The sequence below is a fragment of the Lolium rigidum genome, chromosome 5, assembly GCF_022539505.1.
Source record: "Lolium rigidum isolate FL_2022 chromosome 5, APGP_CSIRO_Lrig_0.1, whole genome shotgun sequence".
NCBI classification, from domain to species: Eukaryota; Viridiplantae; Streptophyta; class Magnoliopsida; order Poales; family Poaceae; genus Lolium; species Lolium rigidum.
In genome coordinates this window covers 65,301,849-65,316,647 of record NC_061512.1, presented here as the reverse complement: position 1 = coordinate 65,316,647, position 14,799 = coordinate 65,301,849, and the positions used below count along the sequence as shown (strand labels likewise).

At 46.2% G+C, this 14,799-nt stretch overlaps 3 protein-coding genes across 3 annotated transcripts; 1 reads left to right on the top strand and 2 right to left on the bottom strand.

Annotated features, from left to right (window-relative positions):
* Positions 1–4,568: 4,568 nt before the first annotated feature.
* Positions 4,569–5,021, bottom strand: LOC124656050 (BTB/POZ and MATH domain-containing protein 1-like). The gene has a single exon (XM_047194861.1). It carries the CDS (start codon positions 5,019–5,021, stop codon positions 4,569–4,571), a length of 453 nt encoding a protein of 150 aa, XP_047050817.1.
* A 430-nt stretch (positions 5,022–5,451) lies between these two features.
* On the top strand, positions 5,452–6,519 carry LOC124656049 (BTB/POZ and MATH domain-containing protein 1-like). The gene has a single exon (XM_047194859.1). It carries the CDS (start codon positions 5,452–5,454, stop codon positions 6,517–6,519), a length of 1,068 nt encoding a protein of 355 aa, XP_047050815.1.
* A 2,244-nt stretch (positions 6,520–8,763) lies between these two features.
* Positions 8,764–10,519, bottom strand: LOC124656048 (FBD-associated F-box protein At5g60610-like). The gene is made up of 3 exons (XM_047194858.1): positions 9,518–10,519; positions 9,307–9,441; positions 8,764–9,200 (listed from the first exon to the last, which is right to left on the bottom strand). Exons 1-3 carry the CDS (start codon positions 10,517–10,519, stop codon positions 8,844–8,846), a joined length of 1,494 nt encoding a protein of 497 aa, XP_047050814.1. The 3' UTR covers positions 8,764–8,843.
* Positions 10,520–14,799: the final 4,280 nt, after the last annotated feature.

The window sequence follows — 14,799 nt, the reverse complement described above, 5'->3', positions numbered from 1 at the left end:
AAAACTAGCATGGAACATAAGAAATTATAGATACGTTTGAGACGTATCAAGCCCCCTCAAAGCAATCGGAAGCAATTGCGTCATAATCACGTGGCAGTCGTGAGACTTCAGGTTTTGGAACTTTTTGTCCACCATGTTTATTATTCCATTTATATTCGACGAGAATCCAGACGAGACCTTCATACTGCTCAGGCATTCAAAAAATATGACCTTCTCTTCTTTGGTAAGAGCGTAGCTGGCACGACCTTGAAACCATTCCGGATGCCGGTCATCGGTGGTCTTTCAAACGTTGCTCGGTCCCGCCGTGCTTCTTTTGTATCATTTGTCTTCCCATACACGCCCACGAAGCTTAGCAGGTTCACGCAAATATTCTTCGTAACATGCATCACGTCGATTGCAGAGCGGACATCTAGGACTTTCCAATATTCTAGCTCCCAAAATATAGATTTCTTCTTCCACATGGGTGCGTGCCCGTCAGCTCCCTGCGGAACTGATTGTCCGCCAGGACCCTTTCCAAAGATGACTTTCAAATCCTTGACCATATCAAATACCTCCGCACCAGTACGTTCCGTTGGCTTCGGCCGGTGATCTACCTTGCCGTTGAAATGCTTGCCTTTCTTTCTTACGTTATGATGTCGGTGAAGAAATCGACGATGCCCCAGGTACACGTTCTTCTTACAATTTGGCAAATACACACTTTCAGTCTCATGTAAGCAGTGCGTGCATGCATTGTATCCCTTATTTGTCTATCCCGATAGGTTACTAAGAGCAGGCCAATCGTTGATGGTTACGAAAATCAACGCTCGTAGGTCAAATTCCTCTTCTCTGTGCTCATCCGACACACGTACACCAGGTCTGCCCCACAACTGTAAAAGTTCATCAACTACTGGCCTTAGGTACACATCGATGTCGTTGCCGGGTTGCTTCGGACCTTGGATGAGCACTGGCATCATAATGAACTTCCGCTTCATGCATAACCAAGGAGGAAGGTTGTAGATGCATAGAGTCACGGGCCAGGTGCTATGGCTGGAGCTCTGCTCGCCAAAAGGATTCATGCCATCTGTACTTAGACCAAGTCTTATGTTCCCTGCGTCAGCTGCAAAATCTTTGAACTCTCTGTCGATCTTTCTCCATTGCGTTCCATCTGCGGGGTGTCTCAACTCCCCGTCCGACTTACGGTCCTCTTTGTGTCATCGCAACAACTTGGCATGCTCTTTGTTCCCGAACGGACGTTTCAACCGTGGTATTATAGGAGCATACCACATCACCTTGGCGGGAACCCTCTTCCTGGGTTTCGGCCCTCAACATCATCACCGCAGTCATCGCCTCGATCTTATAACGCAATGCAGGTGCATACCGGGCATTCATTCAAATTCTCGTATTCACCGCGGTAGAGGATGCGATCGTTAATGCATGCATGTATCTTCGTAACCTCTAAACCTAGAGGGCGAGACAACCTTCTTTGCTTCGTACGTATTGGCGGGCAACTCGTTATTCTTTGGAAACATATTCTTCATCATTTTCAGCAAATTTTCAAATCCTGAGTCAGATAGACCTTCCTGTGCCTTCCATTTCAGCAAATCCAGTGTGCAGCCCAGCTTTTTCAGACCATTATCGCATCTGGGGTACATCGACTTCTTGTGATCCTCTAACATGCGATCCAAATTCTTCCTCTCCTTTTCAGTTTTGCAGCCTGTCCGTGCATCAGCAATGGTCCGACCAAGATCATCAGCGGGCTCATCACGTGCCTCTTCTTCACCTTCCCCTTCCCCTTCACCTTCCCCACCTTCAGCATCCTCCATGAAAGTATCACCGAAATGATCAAGATAGTTTTCATCGATGATATCATCCCCTTCTTCATCTTCTTCCATTATAACCCCTCTTTCTCCATGCTTGGTCCAACAATTATAGCTTGGCATGAAACCCCGCCGAAGAAGGTGCATGTGAACTTCTCTTGAGGAAGAGTAACCCTTCCGATTCTTACAGCCAACACATGGACATATAACAAAAACCCCTGCTTGTTCGCATTAGCCACTACGAGGAAACCTTTCAAACCCGTAGTGAACTCGCCGGAGAGTCAGTTACCGTACATCCATTGTCGATTCATCTGCATTATTATTATATAAAGTATATAATTAACCATCATGCATTTGTTAAACTAACTAGCTACAAATAATAGAAATTAAACAATGAACTACACACATGCATATTTTATCAATGACACATGAAAGGTTCAAGTTGCTAACCGCGATCGAGAAAAAATAAATGAGAAATCTCAAGTGTGGCTCGGACACTTCATATCATGTTTCTCTCGGGCATTTCATCGAACACCTTGTATGCATAAGAGGAACCAAAATCAAACCCACCACCCACTTGTGAAGATTGTGAAGAGAAGTGGCACCAAATGGCTAAGTGAGTGTGCTGAACGGTATATATAGGGGGTGGGGCTTTAGTCCCGGTTGGTCTGGCCAACCGCGACTAAAGGCCTTCGGGCACCTTTAGTCGCGGTTGGCCTGGCCAACCGCAACTAAATCCCCTCCCGCGCCCCAGCTGGCCATCGAGCGCCCTGGGTCCAGGCCTTTGGTCGCGGTTTGCCTCCCGAACAGCGACTAAAGACCCTTTTAGTCACGGTTCCTATATTTTGGCGACTAATGGGGGTGGACGGAAACCTCTTTTTCTACTAGTGACATGTCAAAAGGTTGTACTCTGTCACAAAGAAATATAATTAAAAAAGACAAATAAAAACAATAATCAGAAATTCTATTAAGAAGCTGCCAGCCCACTATAAAAGGCCCAAACAGCCAGCACAGTCATGCACCAATCGAAGAAGCCCATGCATCGCTTGGGTCTAGGAAACACCAAGACAAAAGGACTTGCATCACATCCATCAAGTAGCAACCCGAGCGTTTCTTCTTCTTTAGAACTGGGGCGCCGGGTCTGGCTTATTAATACCTCAGAGCTTGTACCGATCCCTGTATCTCACTCAAACATTGTACATCAATAAAGTGGGACGGTTCATCTAAAAAAAAAAGCAACCCGAAACACAAATCTTGACAATTTTAATCAAACGATTCATGAATTGATTAAGAACTGGCTAAGAACTAGCAATTCCCTAAAGTAAAGCACAAAGTGGCATCCGATCAATTTGCTGATTGAACCAGCTCATCCCGATTACATAGCCATCTTTGGAACTGGCAAGGAATCACATGATATTGGTGCACCCGGAAGCCCTGTTTGACTTGGCTAGGCAATATTCTCAATCTTGACAAAGTCTTCTGCAAGTTTGAAAAAAATTAGGTTTGAGACACTACATGACTACATCACACTCGATCAGGAGGCATGCACGCATCCGGCAAGCCATATAATAGAATATATGCAAAGAATATTTTTTCATTTTTTAATTGATAATTGCAATGTTCGTTATATATAGCCATAAATGACCATGAGAGAAAAAAAACATTTTTTATATATTTCGACTAGCTTACTTCCCACAACGGTGAAAAATAATGTTCATTACAACAAACCCGCTCTTCGTTGAGTGAGTAAAGCAGTCCTCCTGTCATTGTTGGTAGTTTTAGTCTGAGTCCAAAATACCTAAATATATGAATCAAGTCAAACGGACTTTCTTAGTTTTTTGGCAGCCTCCAAGGAAATGGCCAAATGTTTATGTTCTTGATATGAGACCCTCTTCTCACACACTTATGCCTAACCTTAGACACGTGTAGATGACATGTTACTCTAACTTTTAAGAACCCGAGAACAGCCTTGGGGCCAAATGAAACGGTGTAACAACTAATGGCTAAAATTGTGACAATCAATGGCACGTATCGTAAAAATGTGCAACCATATATAGGACACAAAAGGAAATATAATCCAAGCACGTCGTTGTTCGTTGAAATGGTGTTCTTGTTTGTTCACTAGCCTTTTTTTGGTATATGGCGGCTCTTCCGTATGTTGCTAGCGGCTCTTCCGTGGTCTGGCTTGGAAGTGTTAAGTATTGTTTGATGTACACTATTATTTGATCTTTTTTCTCCTTATCTGACCTAACAAACTCAGAATATAATTTCTAGTAATTGAAATCAATTGGAAAATCTACAGAGAACTTCAGAAGTAGTACATCTAAAATTCGTGCATTGTGAGTTCGTGACTAATGAGTACTCCAGTAGAATTGGAATTTTATTATAAGAAAATGAGAGACAATCCAGTAGGCTTAAAATCTAGGAAAAATCACACAAATAAAACACAAAATTTGATAGAAATCCAATTGTTATTCTTGCGAATCATTTTTGTAGCTGTGTTACTTGTGTTCACTTTAAATTTTTCTATGACCCGAGTCATTTTGCTATTGTATCCCTTAAACTTGTCAATTAAATTTACAACTTTATTTTGGAGGAGGTAAGTAACATTTTTGTGTTAAGTATATAAGAGCTTTTTTTTTCTCTCTGGAACTACTCTTTTTTCTGATATATATCGCACGAGCATAGAAGAAGACAAGATAAAGCACAAAAAAGCACTTTGTATCATCAAATATTCAAATAGACAAATATAGACCTTGATTCAGACCCTAATTAGACGACGTTTTTCTTCGTAGCGCGCACAAGCATGTCAGTGAGCACCGAAGGGCAGCTTGCCTGCAAGTTCTTGTACCCCTCCGTGGCCAAGACAGCGTCGAGAACCGCAGGACTCCGGACAATGAAGTCGATGCACTTGGCCTTGAGCTGCTCACAGCCGTGCAGCTCGGCCAGGGCTAGAGTAGCCGCCGCGGTGTCGACGTCAATGCCCCCCGAGAGCTTTCCCTCACAGATAATCTTGAGCCTTTCTATGTCATACCTGTCCGCAGCAGCCAGCAAATGTTGCGCCATCGCCATCATCGACACAGCATCCTTGTGCTGCTCTTCAAACTCCGGCACCATGTCGCTGTAGACGAAACCGAGCAGGGCCTTGAACACCGCGGCCTCCATGTCCTTGATGTCGACTTGCTGCGAGCTCTTCTCCGTCATTTGCCCATAGAACTGAGCCATGAACATAGGAGACAGAGTAGATGAGTTGGAGGAGAGAGAAGGGAGGTGAGCTTACTTATCGCGATAAGCCATAGCTCTTGCACGTGCTTCCTAGGCACTTGTGAGAGTGAAAGGTGGCACATATATTAGTAAAGTACTACATTCTTATAGCCAACTATTGTACATGTTAGCTATATGATGACTACAAATGATATTACATCTTGTTATAGCCAACAGTTGGCTATACTATTGGAATTGCTCTAAGATGGTTGGCATCCCATGATTAAAAGAGTTTGAGTGGCCACCTGTTCGTTTCGAGTTCAGACGTCGTGCGCATCGGTTGTTACAGCTTACAAGCGCGACTATGTATAAATGCTGCTCTACTCCACCTTCATTCTGAAGCAAAGAGGAAGTGACGCAGTCGTCCTTCTCACTTACTACTCTTGTGGCCATGGAGACCGCCTGTGCAGCAAGTCTCACCGACGCTGCGCGCTTGGTGCAGCTGCTCAAAATCGATGGCTATTACGCGACCAACGCCATGGACTCGACCACCTCCCTCAAATCCAGATGGACCGTCGACGGGTATGAATGGGAAACCCGTATATACCCTAATTACGAATCATCTGTTGCGCTGGAGCTTGTCTTTCTGGGTCAAACCCGCTCCGACGAGCATGTCAGGGCGAGCCTCGGTTGCCGGCTGGTAGACCCGAGAGGAATTCTCAAACCATATCCAGTGAAGAGTGCGTCAACCAAAGCTGGAGGCTTATTCCAGTACGGTACCTGTCAATCCAAGCTGTCGCTGGTGACAAGACGCGATCTAGAGGCGTCCGGCTATCTCCGCGATGATGCCTTGATACTGGAGTGCACCATCACCGTCCTCAAGGTACTACCGCTACAAACGTTCCCTGCCAAAGAAACCCCGATCCCCGCCGTGCCATCCTCCAACCTGCACGCGCACTTCGGCGAGCTCATGCAGAGCGGTGCCGGAGCGGACGTCACATTCCTCGTGGCCGGCGAGTCTTTCATGGCGCACAACAAGGCCGTACTCGCCGCGAGGTCGCCCGTGTTCATGGCCGAGTTCTTCGGCCAAATGGTGGAGAAGGGCTCTGAACATGTCCAGATCAAGGACATGGAGGCATCGGTGTTCAAGGCGCTGCTCCAATTCATCTACACAGACACGGCGCCGGACTTCGACCAGCAGCAAAAAGAGGAGGCGGCTGTGATGGCGCAGCCTCTGCTGGCGGCCGCTGACAGGTACGGCATGGATAGGCTCAAGCTGATATGCGGGGACAAGCTCGCCGGTGGCATCGACGTTGGCACCGCAGTGGCGACATTGGCATTAGCCGAGCAGCACGGCTGTGAGCAGCTCAAAGATAGGTGCATCGAGTTCATTGTTAACACGCCTGAGGGTCTTGATGCTGTGTTGGCGACGGAGGGGTACAAGCACCTGGAGGCAAGCTGCCCTTCGGTGCTGACGGACCTTCTTGTGCGCGGGAGGAACATGCTGAAACGTACGTAACTACGTAACTATAGGCTCTCCGATTGTGCTTCGTTTTATGTCATGTATCCAGTGGCTTAGCTTACACTATCTGCCTTTGGTTTTCCAAGGAAACTTATATATGCGCATCTATGTATGCTTTGAGTGGTTGTGCTGTCTGTGTGTTATCTCGGAACGAAAATGCCTACTGTATTTGTTAAGGAGAAAGCAATTGATACTACTACATCAAAGGTTCGATCAGCCAAAAAGGACATGACAAAGTAAATCACCACAAAGATTATTAACACTTCACCGGGTTCATTCACAACAAGATACCGGAAAAATGGTAAAAAGGTTTGGGGAAAATGATCAAAATGCTGCATGATGCACAAAATCAGAACTCAACAAATATTGGCGCAACCGCCAGTAGTAGTAGTAACCCAATTTGTTCCTAGTTCTCCACAAGGTTAATAACAAACAGGTTCAGCACATATGTGTGGCAGTTCAACAATGGGACGAGTGATGCATAGGTTGTAACATTTGATGCGTAGTCTTGAGAATTCCATACTAGAAAAATCTGGTGGCAACAGATGATGGTTCAGATAATAATGCAAAGGTGTGTACACGGATTACACAGATGCTAGAACCCATAGCAGACATGGCATAAAATTAACCAATCTGGAGCAAGCAACATACAAAATACTGATGAGATAATCGATCTCTTTGCATATTCAAGAAAAAAACCAGGAACATTGACAATACTGTTGTTAAGGGAAAGATAATATCCTATACAGCTGATCGGTCTTAGGCTCAGTTCTTTTGGCAGCTTCTCCGAGAAGCTACCCTCCCCCCAGCTTCCTGGGGAAGCCGCCCCCAAAATTTAGGAAAGCTTCCGAAATGGTCTAGCCTAGACTAGTCCGGAAGCCTCCCTAAATTTTGGGGGCGGCTTCTCCAGGAAGCTGGGGGGAGGGCAGCTTCTCGGAGAAGCCGCCAAAAGAACTGAGCCTTATTTGGGTGTCTATGATTAAGCATATCACTAGGTGTGATTTTTGTAAATCACATGCCTGAGCAAAGCTTAGACAATTACAACGACTGTGTCATATGTCACACTAATTCAAAACATAAATACTAGTGTACATGGTTAAGCACGGTCCAAATCTAGAAGTGAACATTCAAAGAATTTGCCTTTCATTAATATCTACAAAATAAAACTTCTCTGATAGAACCTGCAGTATTCTTGCCTTCTAAATTATGGATATGCTAGAATCTAAATCAAACATGAAATAAAACCAAACTGAAGCAAGCACCATACATAAATACTGCTGAGAAGACCCCCATTCATGTTCAAGAATAAAGCCAAGAACATGGATAATACAAGTGCCACTCAGGGCCGTATATACTGTACACATAAATTATTCATAAGCTAGATTATTGTAAATAACAATAAGCTGATAGGATGAACAGATAATATAAATTGTGTGTAGATTACCGATTAACAAGAAAAAAGCCAATATCAGATAAATAGTGGCAGACATTACCCCCACTCAAGCATTACTTCAGATAGGTAGCATGTGTTGTAAAACACTAAGACCAAGTCATATACTCCCTCTGTTCCATAATTAATACTTGTCGTGGTTTTCGTTCAAGTTTGAACTAAAACCACGGCAAGAATTATGGAACGGAGGGAGTACAATATACTACCAACATGATGAACTAGGGCATTGCTACAAGAGAGGGCATTACATAAAGAGAGACATATCATGGAGACAGAGCTGAATCTCCCATTAATCAATCATAATATCCAACAATAGAAGAATAGAAGGCACATGCATGTTTAGCCTCAGGATTTCAAGCGATGGTATGATGGTATGACACTACGTACAGTGCAAAGGAATGTGTGCAGGATGCAGCAAAAGGTGCTAACCTACATCTACCTCATGTAATTCCGACCAAAGCTTGCAACCAGGAACTACAACGAGAACTAAATAATTAGACATCACAACTTGCAAGGCAGATTAACTTTAAATAGTATGAAAGACTTCCCGAATAATAACGATGATTTCAATGAGCCAAAAGACCTGCAAGTATGAATGGCATAATTCCATACTCATTTCGCGCATAGCACTCAATGCACGCTACGAATTTTCAGTGAGATTGTGCATGCCCCTGCCATTTGGAAGTTACAGTAATGATGCATAGTATAACAGAAAACTGACAACGCAAATACCTTAAAAAGTTTCTGCTTTGTCACAAGATTTCAGGATAATACAAACCAGAGAAAAATAGCAGTACACACGAGAATTAATCTAGTTTGGAAATTGGCGGAAAATGAGATAGGAAACAAATGCCTAATGGGCTAATCAATGTCAACATCTAGTTATGAAGGGATCAGTTAGATCCAAATCACAAGCATCATTGATTTCTGAAACACCACGGAGACATGTATCAGTCGTAAAGTGAATCTGAGCACCTTTAGAAGCTCTGTTCTGAAACTTCAGCTTCCTAGACTCCTCTGCAGCAAATCCCCGATAATAATCCTGGGGGCTAACATGAACTATCATTAACTCAAGCACTTTTGCATTCAGTATGAAGAATGTGACGAAATCAACTTGTGACTTGATGCCCCGATAAGATCCCAATCCTATTGTTTTTAGCCGGATGTCAAAACATTTGATAAGATCCCGATGTTTACGGCGCCATAAATTGTATCCTCCTGGCACAGACTACAAAAAGGAACATAGACAAAAAAAAAGTACTATGTCAGAATAGAAATTAGATCAAAGGAACAGCTAAACACTATGAACTAGAGTACCAATGAATAATCATCACCTCAAGGTACAACTTCTCCAAGCAGGGAAAGCATCTCATCAACGCAATAACTGTATCCAGATCAAACATAAACAAATCAACAGCCAATATCTTGACAGTGCATACCGCCACGGTCAGCCTATCGAGATGCAATCCCTGTGTGGAAGACAACATTAGGCTCGGTGCAGACCTAAAGTGCCGTGAAGGCAAGAAGCAGGAACACAAGAGCTACCTGAATAACTGCATCACAGCCAATCATGAGACTTGTGGAGAAGTCACGCCTATCAGAAACGCAGGCTATGGTCTGGAACTTAGGTGCAGAGGTTACCGATACTTGTAGGCCATCCAATAGATTAAGACAGAGCAACCTTTCAAGGCAAGGGGCGTTCTCGATGATGAGTTCCTGGAGCTGGAGCTCATTCGTCCGCTGACAACCAACACGCACGCCAATGCACCTGAGGCTAAGGGAGTTGATCCGGATGCGACGGACGCCTGAGGTGGTGTGAATCAGCAAACACTCCAGAGCAGGACAGCCAGCAATCATGCTGTGCAACCAGGTCTCGGACACGACGACGTCCACGAGAGCCAGCTTCTTAAGCTGGGGGAAGTGAAGCGCCTGGGCAGTAGAGTCAGGGAGGTGGCATGCTCTGATGGTGGCGACACGTAGGGTGGCTGAGAAGCGGAAGGCGGATGCCGGTAGCGCCGACAGAGGCGGCAGTGGCCGTGTTGGCTCACAGGCATAGACGTCGCAGAACTCGAGCTCGTGGAGGCCATCAAGGGTGGGGGAGCGGAGCCAGGCGTCGACGGCAGCGGATCGGGAGCGGAGGTAGCACGCGGGGACGCAGAAGCGGCGACCGGGACCCGGGTGGGCGGAGAGGAGGCGAGGGATGAGGGCAGCGAGGGCAGCGAGGGCGCGGTCGTCATCTTCGGTCAAGTAGTAGTAGAGGCCGTCGTGGCCGTCGCAGTCGAGGTTGAGGGAGGCGGAGCGCCAGAGGTGGCGCCACCGAGACGCAAGGATCTGTGTGCAGACGCCGTCCTTGGTGGGGAGGAGGGAGACGATGTCGGCGAGGATGGGGTCCGGGAGGTCGCTGATGCGGTCGGCAGCGGCGGCGCCTCCTTCTTCACCTTCTCCCATTCTGGGCGGCGGTTCTAGGCCATGAGCGCCTCTCTCCGCCGCAGCCGCCGGTGCCTTCTCTAGTTTCCTCTTCCTCCGACTAGGATTCCCAGCTTCCATCTCCACCGTAAAACAGTGGATGACAGGACGGCGGAAGTAGGCTTAGGTTGAAGCAGCAGTCGCCGGAGGCGAGGGTGGGGGCAGGACGGCGGCGGGGCCGATGCAGACGAGCAGCGCTGGAAGGAATGGTGGAAATGATGGGCCCGTCGGACTTGGTTTTGGGCTGAATGTGCTATGTTCACTCACTGGCTACAGATTTGGGCTCAAACCAAAATAGTACTCCATGAGCTCACATGAAAATGTCAAACACCCTCAAACAACAAATTACATACGAGTATTGCTTTCGTGGAATTTTAAGTGCCAGCTGGTGAGTTGAGACAGAGAATCATGAGTGCTCGGTTCGTGTTCATCTTTTCTTAAATTTAATTATATCAGAGCAAGTGACTTTGCCTAGATATTGTTCTATATATTTGCAAGAAAGAAAATTATTATGGTAGATTAATTGTTTTTACTCCAGGTAGTACCATCATACATTTCACTAATATAATAAAGAAAAATATTGTCCAAGACGGGTTTTTTACTCTAGTTAGTATTGTTCCGATAATTTTCTTACCGTTGAGCATGCCATGCACCGGGACGCCACCGGCCACCTCGTGTCATCTTTCAGGCCGTAAGCTGCATGCATGGACTCGTGGGCGCGATTGACGCCGCTGCAAAGGTGGTTCCATCCTTTCCATGACCAGGTTTAGACACTACACAGACGAGGAACCCTCCTCGACCTTTACCAGTCTTACGTTTATGGAGGGCAAACTTATAAAAATCGGTGAGGATAAGATACAGTGGGGTGAAGCTCCTAAAAACGATCGTCCCATTCTTTTGGACTTATGGGGTTTTGGCTAATGAGACGTGCCATGTCTATATTGTCCTAATAAATTAAGCACTCTAAATTAAGTGACATAGATAAATGAATCTACCATGTGTATGACGTGTAATAACAATCAAATGAGATTAAAAAAATGATTCAAGAAAATTACAATAGTATTCAGTACATGCCAAAATAAAAGCATTGTGCCAATGTATTATTCAATATACATGTCAAAATAAATATAATGTCTTAGTAGTTACAAAAATTACAATAATAGTTTCTCAGGCTACCAAACTTTCAGCAATCTCTATGCGCAGTGTGTTCATAGCAACACCATTATCATCATGAGCAAGATCATCTCCACCGATGTAAGAAGCTCTATCCTCATGGAGATATGCACCTCGCTCGACATGGTCGAGATGGTCATCATACAGCTTGCTATCACGAATGAAGTTACACAAACACATGCATGCGGTGATGATCTTCGTTTGGGTTAGATGATCATAATATGTTATATATACCTATTGCGGTCAGAAACCCACCGGCGAGCAGCGACGGGCAACACAGTAGAGCCGGGAGGCTCCCAGGACTGCGGCTGGCCCTGGTCCCTCCGAGCGACGGCCCGCAAAGACTCGGCACGCACGTCCGATGCTGGTGCAAGGGCGTGCCACCTGACCTATACCTGGTCAGGAAGGTGATGGATTTTGCCTCGCTTAGTTTCCTGCATGGCATACACGTAAACATTAAATACGAGCCTCGATCGGCTCTCGAGTTGTCTCGTGAATCGGCTCAAGGAGCCGATCCACCCATGATTCGTACGAGGTGTACGATCAGATGGTGGTCCTGCTTGATCAAAATAAAGCTAAAACGACCTACTACGATTTAGGGTTTTCACCACATAATCGGAACATCGTACTCGTGATTGAGCCTGGCGGCCACGCACGGTGATCATAAACCGACCCTAGACAAGGCCTAAAAACCGACACGAAGTTGATCCCCGGAACATCCTGTCTAGGGCTAGCAAACTACACCCTACGCGCCACTGGATCCTTCAACCCGTTTGTAAGGCCTAACTATGCAGATATTAAACTAATCCTTGAAGAACAAGGAGCAATCATAACGGATCGGATCTACTAAATAATGATCAAGCGGGGTGCCGCCCTTACACCTAAGATAGGTGTAAAGGCGGCTAGATGTCTAAGGGTTGCACGGACGAAAGCATATGATACGATGAAACAATGCTAACCCTAACACATCTACGATAACTACGTTGCTCGCCATCAACAAGGCTTCAGCACGAGCAACGCATGAACTGCGAATAAACGTAGTCTCGCCTAGATCGCAAGATGCGATCTAGGCAGCATGATGCTTACCCGGAAGAAACCCTCGAGACAAGGGAGTTGGCGATGCGCCTAGATTGGTTTGTGGTGAACGTGATTGTTGTTTATTTCATAAACCCTAGATACATATTTATAGTCCGTAGACTTTCTAACGTGGGAATAATCCCAACCGTGCACGAGCCAAATTCTTATCTAACCGACACGTATCCTACTATATTACAGATACACGGGCAAACTAGCCCAAACTTTGTATACAAGGCCGATTCATGCATATCTTCATGTATATTCTTCAAGCCCATCTCCAATCGCGGCCCACCTCTGATCCGGTCAAATTCTGGTGATAACACATGCCCCCCTGGTTTTGGAAATGACATTTCCAAAATCACTCTGCTTTTTCTTCGTCGGGTCATGTCGTGGCAGAGCAGAACCATCGCAGTATCCTTCATCATGATGCCTTGCCTCCTCCACTTCTCCGTGTGACCTGGCTAATTTTCTTTCTTTGGGCACCACTTCCTCGGAAACTGCTGTGGCATTGAATCTCCACTGTATCCCTTTTATTTAACCGTATCGAGCAATTCGCTTCTCCATCCCCTCCTCATCCTCCATTCCTCTGTAGCACTCGAAAACCCTTCTCCCACCATGGACTCTTCATCCTCTTCCTCCTCCGGTCTTTCCTACCGGTCTTCCTCCTCCCGCGAGCCAACGCCGGAGGACTTACGCGCCCCGGAGGAGTGGGACCAGGAGGACCACGCCTCCTCCGTCTGGTCCGAGGACGACAAGTCCTTGACCAGCGGAGATGAAGACCTCCAGTTCCCCGCTGATGGGGAGCTGAAATCGGAGAGCGAGGACGACTCGTTCTCCTGGGACGGTTACACCCCCTCTGAGGAAGAGGAGGAGGAAGACGACGACGACGACTCCCTCGAAGGTTACCCGCCGGCGAAACGCCTCCGCACCTGGTGGGATGACGATGACAGCGACGATGACGAGGAGGATGAAGCTCCCGTAGAAGGCTACGGGAGTAGTGACGAGGAGCCCGCTGGCAACAGTGCCGATGAGAGCTCCGAGGACGACGACGAGGGCAGCGACGGCCCGTAGACTAGGATCTACTAGTATAGGCCTAGTGGTAGTAGCAGATTGGTCAATAGACCTTTCTTTTGTTCTTCCTCCCTTGAGTAATCGGCTCTTTCCTTGTAAGAAATCCCATTGTCAATAAAGAAAATATTCCCCTATTAATCTTGCTTTCTTGTCAATTTTGTCGATTGTCGAACGAAGTCGCTGTACAGAGAGCCGATGGCAGGGCATCGGCTTGCACTATAAACGCGATTTGAGGCCAAACAGTGGCCTATTCACACGGTCAATCAGGTCCAGCCCATGTCCAAACCATCCTCCAACCTTAAACGCGCAGATTCAACTCCTCAGCAAATCCACTAGGAGACTCATCTCAAATATCATGATCTCTGGCCTGAAACCGATCTGTTAACCTGTTCAATTGAGCTTGTTCCTCTAGAGTCGATAGCAATGCATCGGCTTTTATTATTCTGAAGTCGATGTCCGTGCATCGGCTGTACTAGCACACTGTTGTCTTCGCATATTTTCTCAAGTCGATGTCTGTGCATCGGCTGTGATTTGTATGTACACATGTTTTTTTTACTGGCCGATTTAAAATCGGCCCCCATATCTCACTGCCCATCATCCCACATGCTTGGAAAATACTTCTTGAGATGTTGGCCATTGACGGCCACTGGGAACTTCACACCATCCAACTGTTCAAGCATGTAGGCATTGCCCTTCGTAACCCGGATGACTTTGTAAGGACCGTGCCAATTAGGAGACCATTTGCCATATGCTTTATCCTTGGTTCCTAGTGGCAACACGGCTTCCCATACTAAATCACCGACTTGAAACTCCTTTGGTCTCACCTTCTTATTGTATGCACGAGCTACCCTGGCTTTGTTCTCTTTAATCTTCTCCAACGACCAAAGTCTAAGTTCTGTTGCATCCTCAATAGTGTCACTCATCAGGGCTGCATATTCTTCAGCTGTCAGGTCATTCTGAAACGTGACGCGTCTCGATCCAGCCGTAATTTCCCAAGGTAATACGGCTTCCTGCCCATAAACAAGCTGGTACGGCGAAGT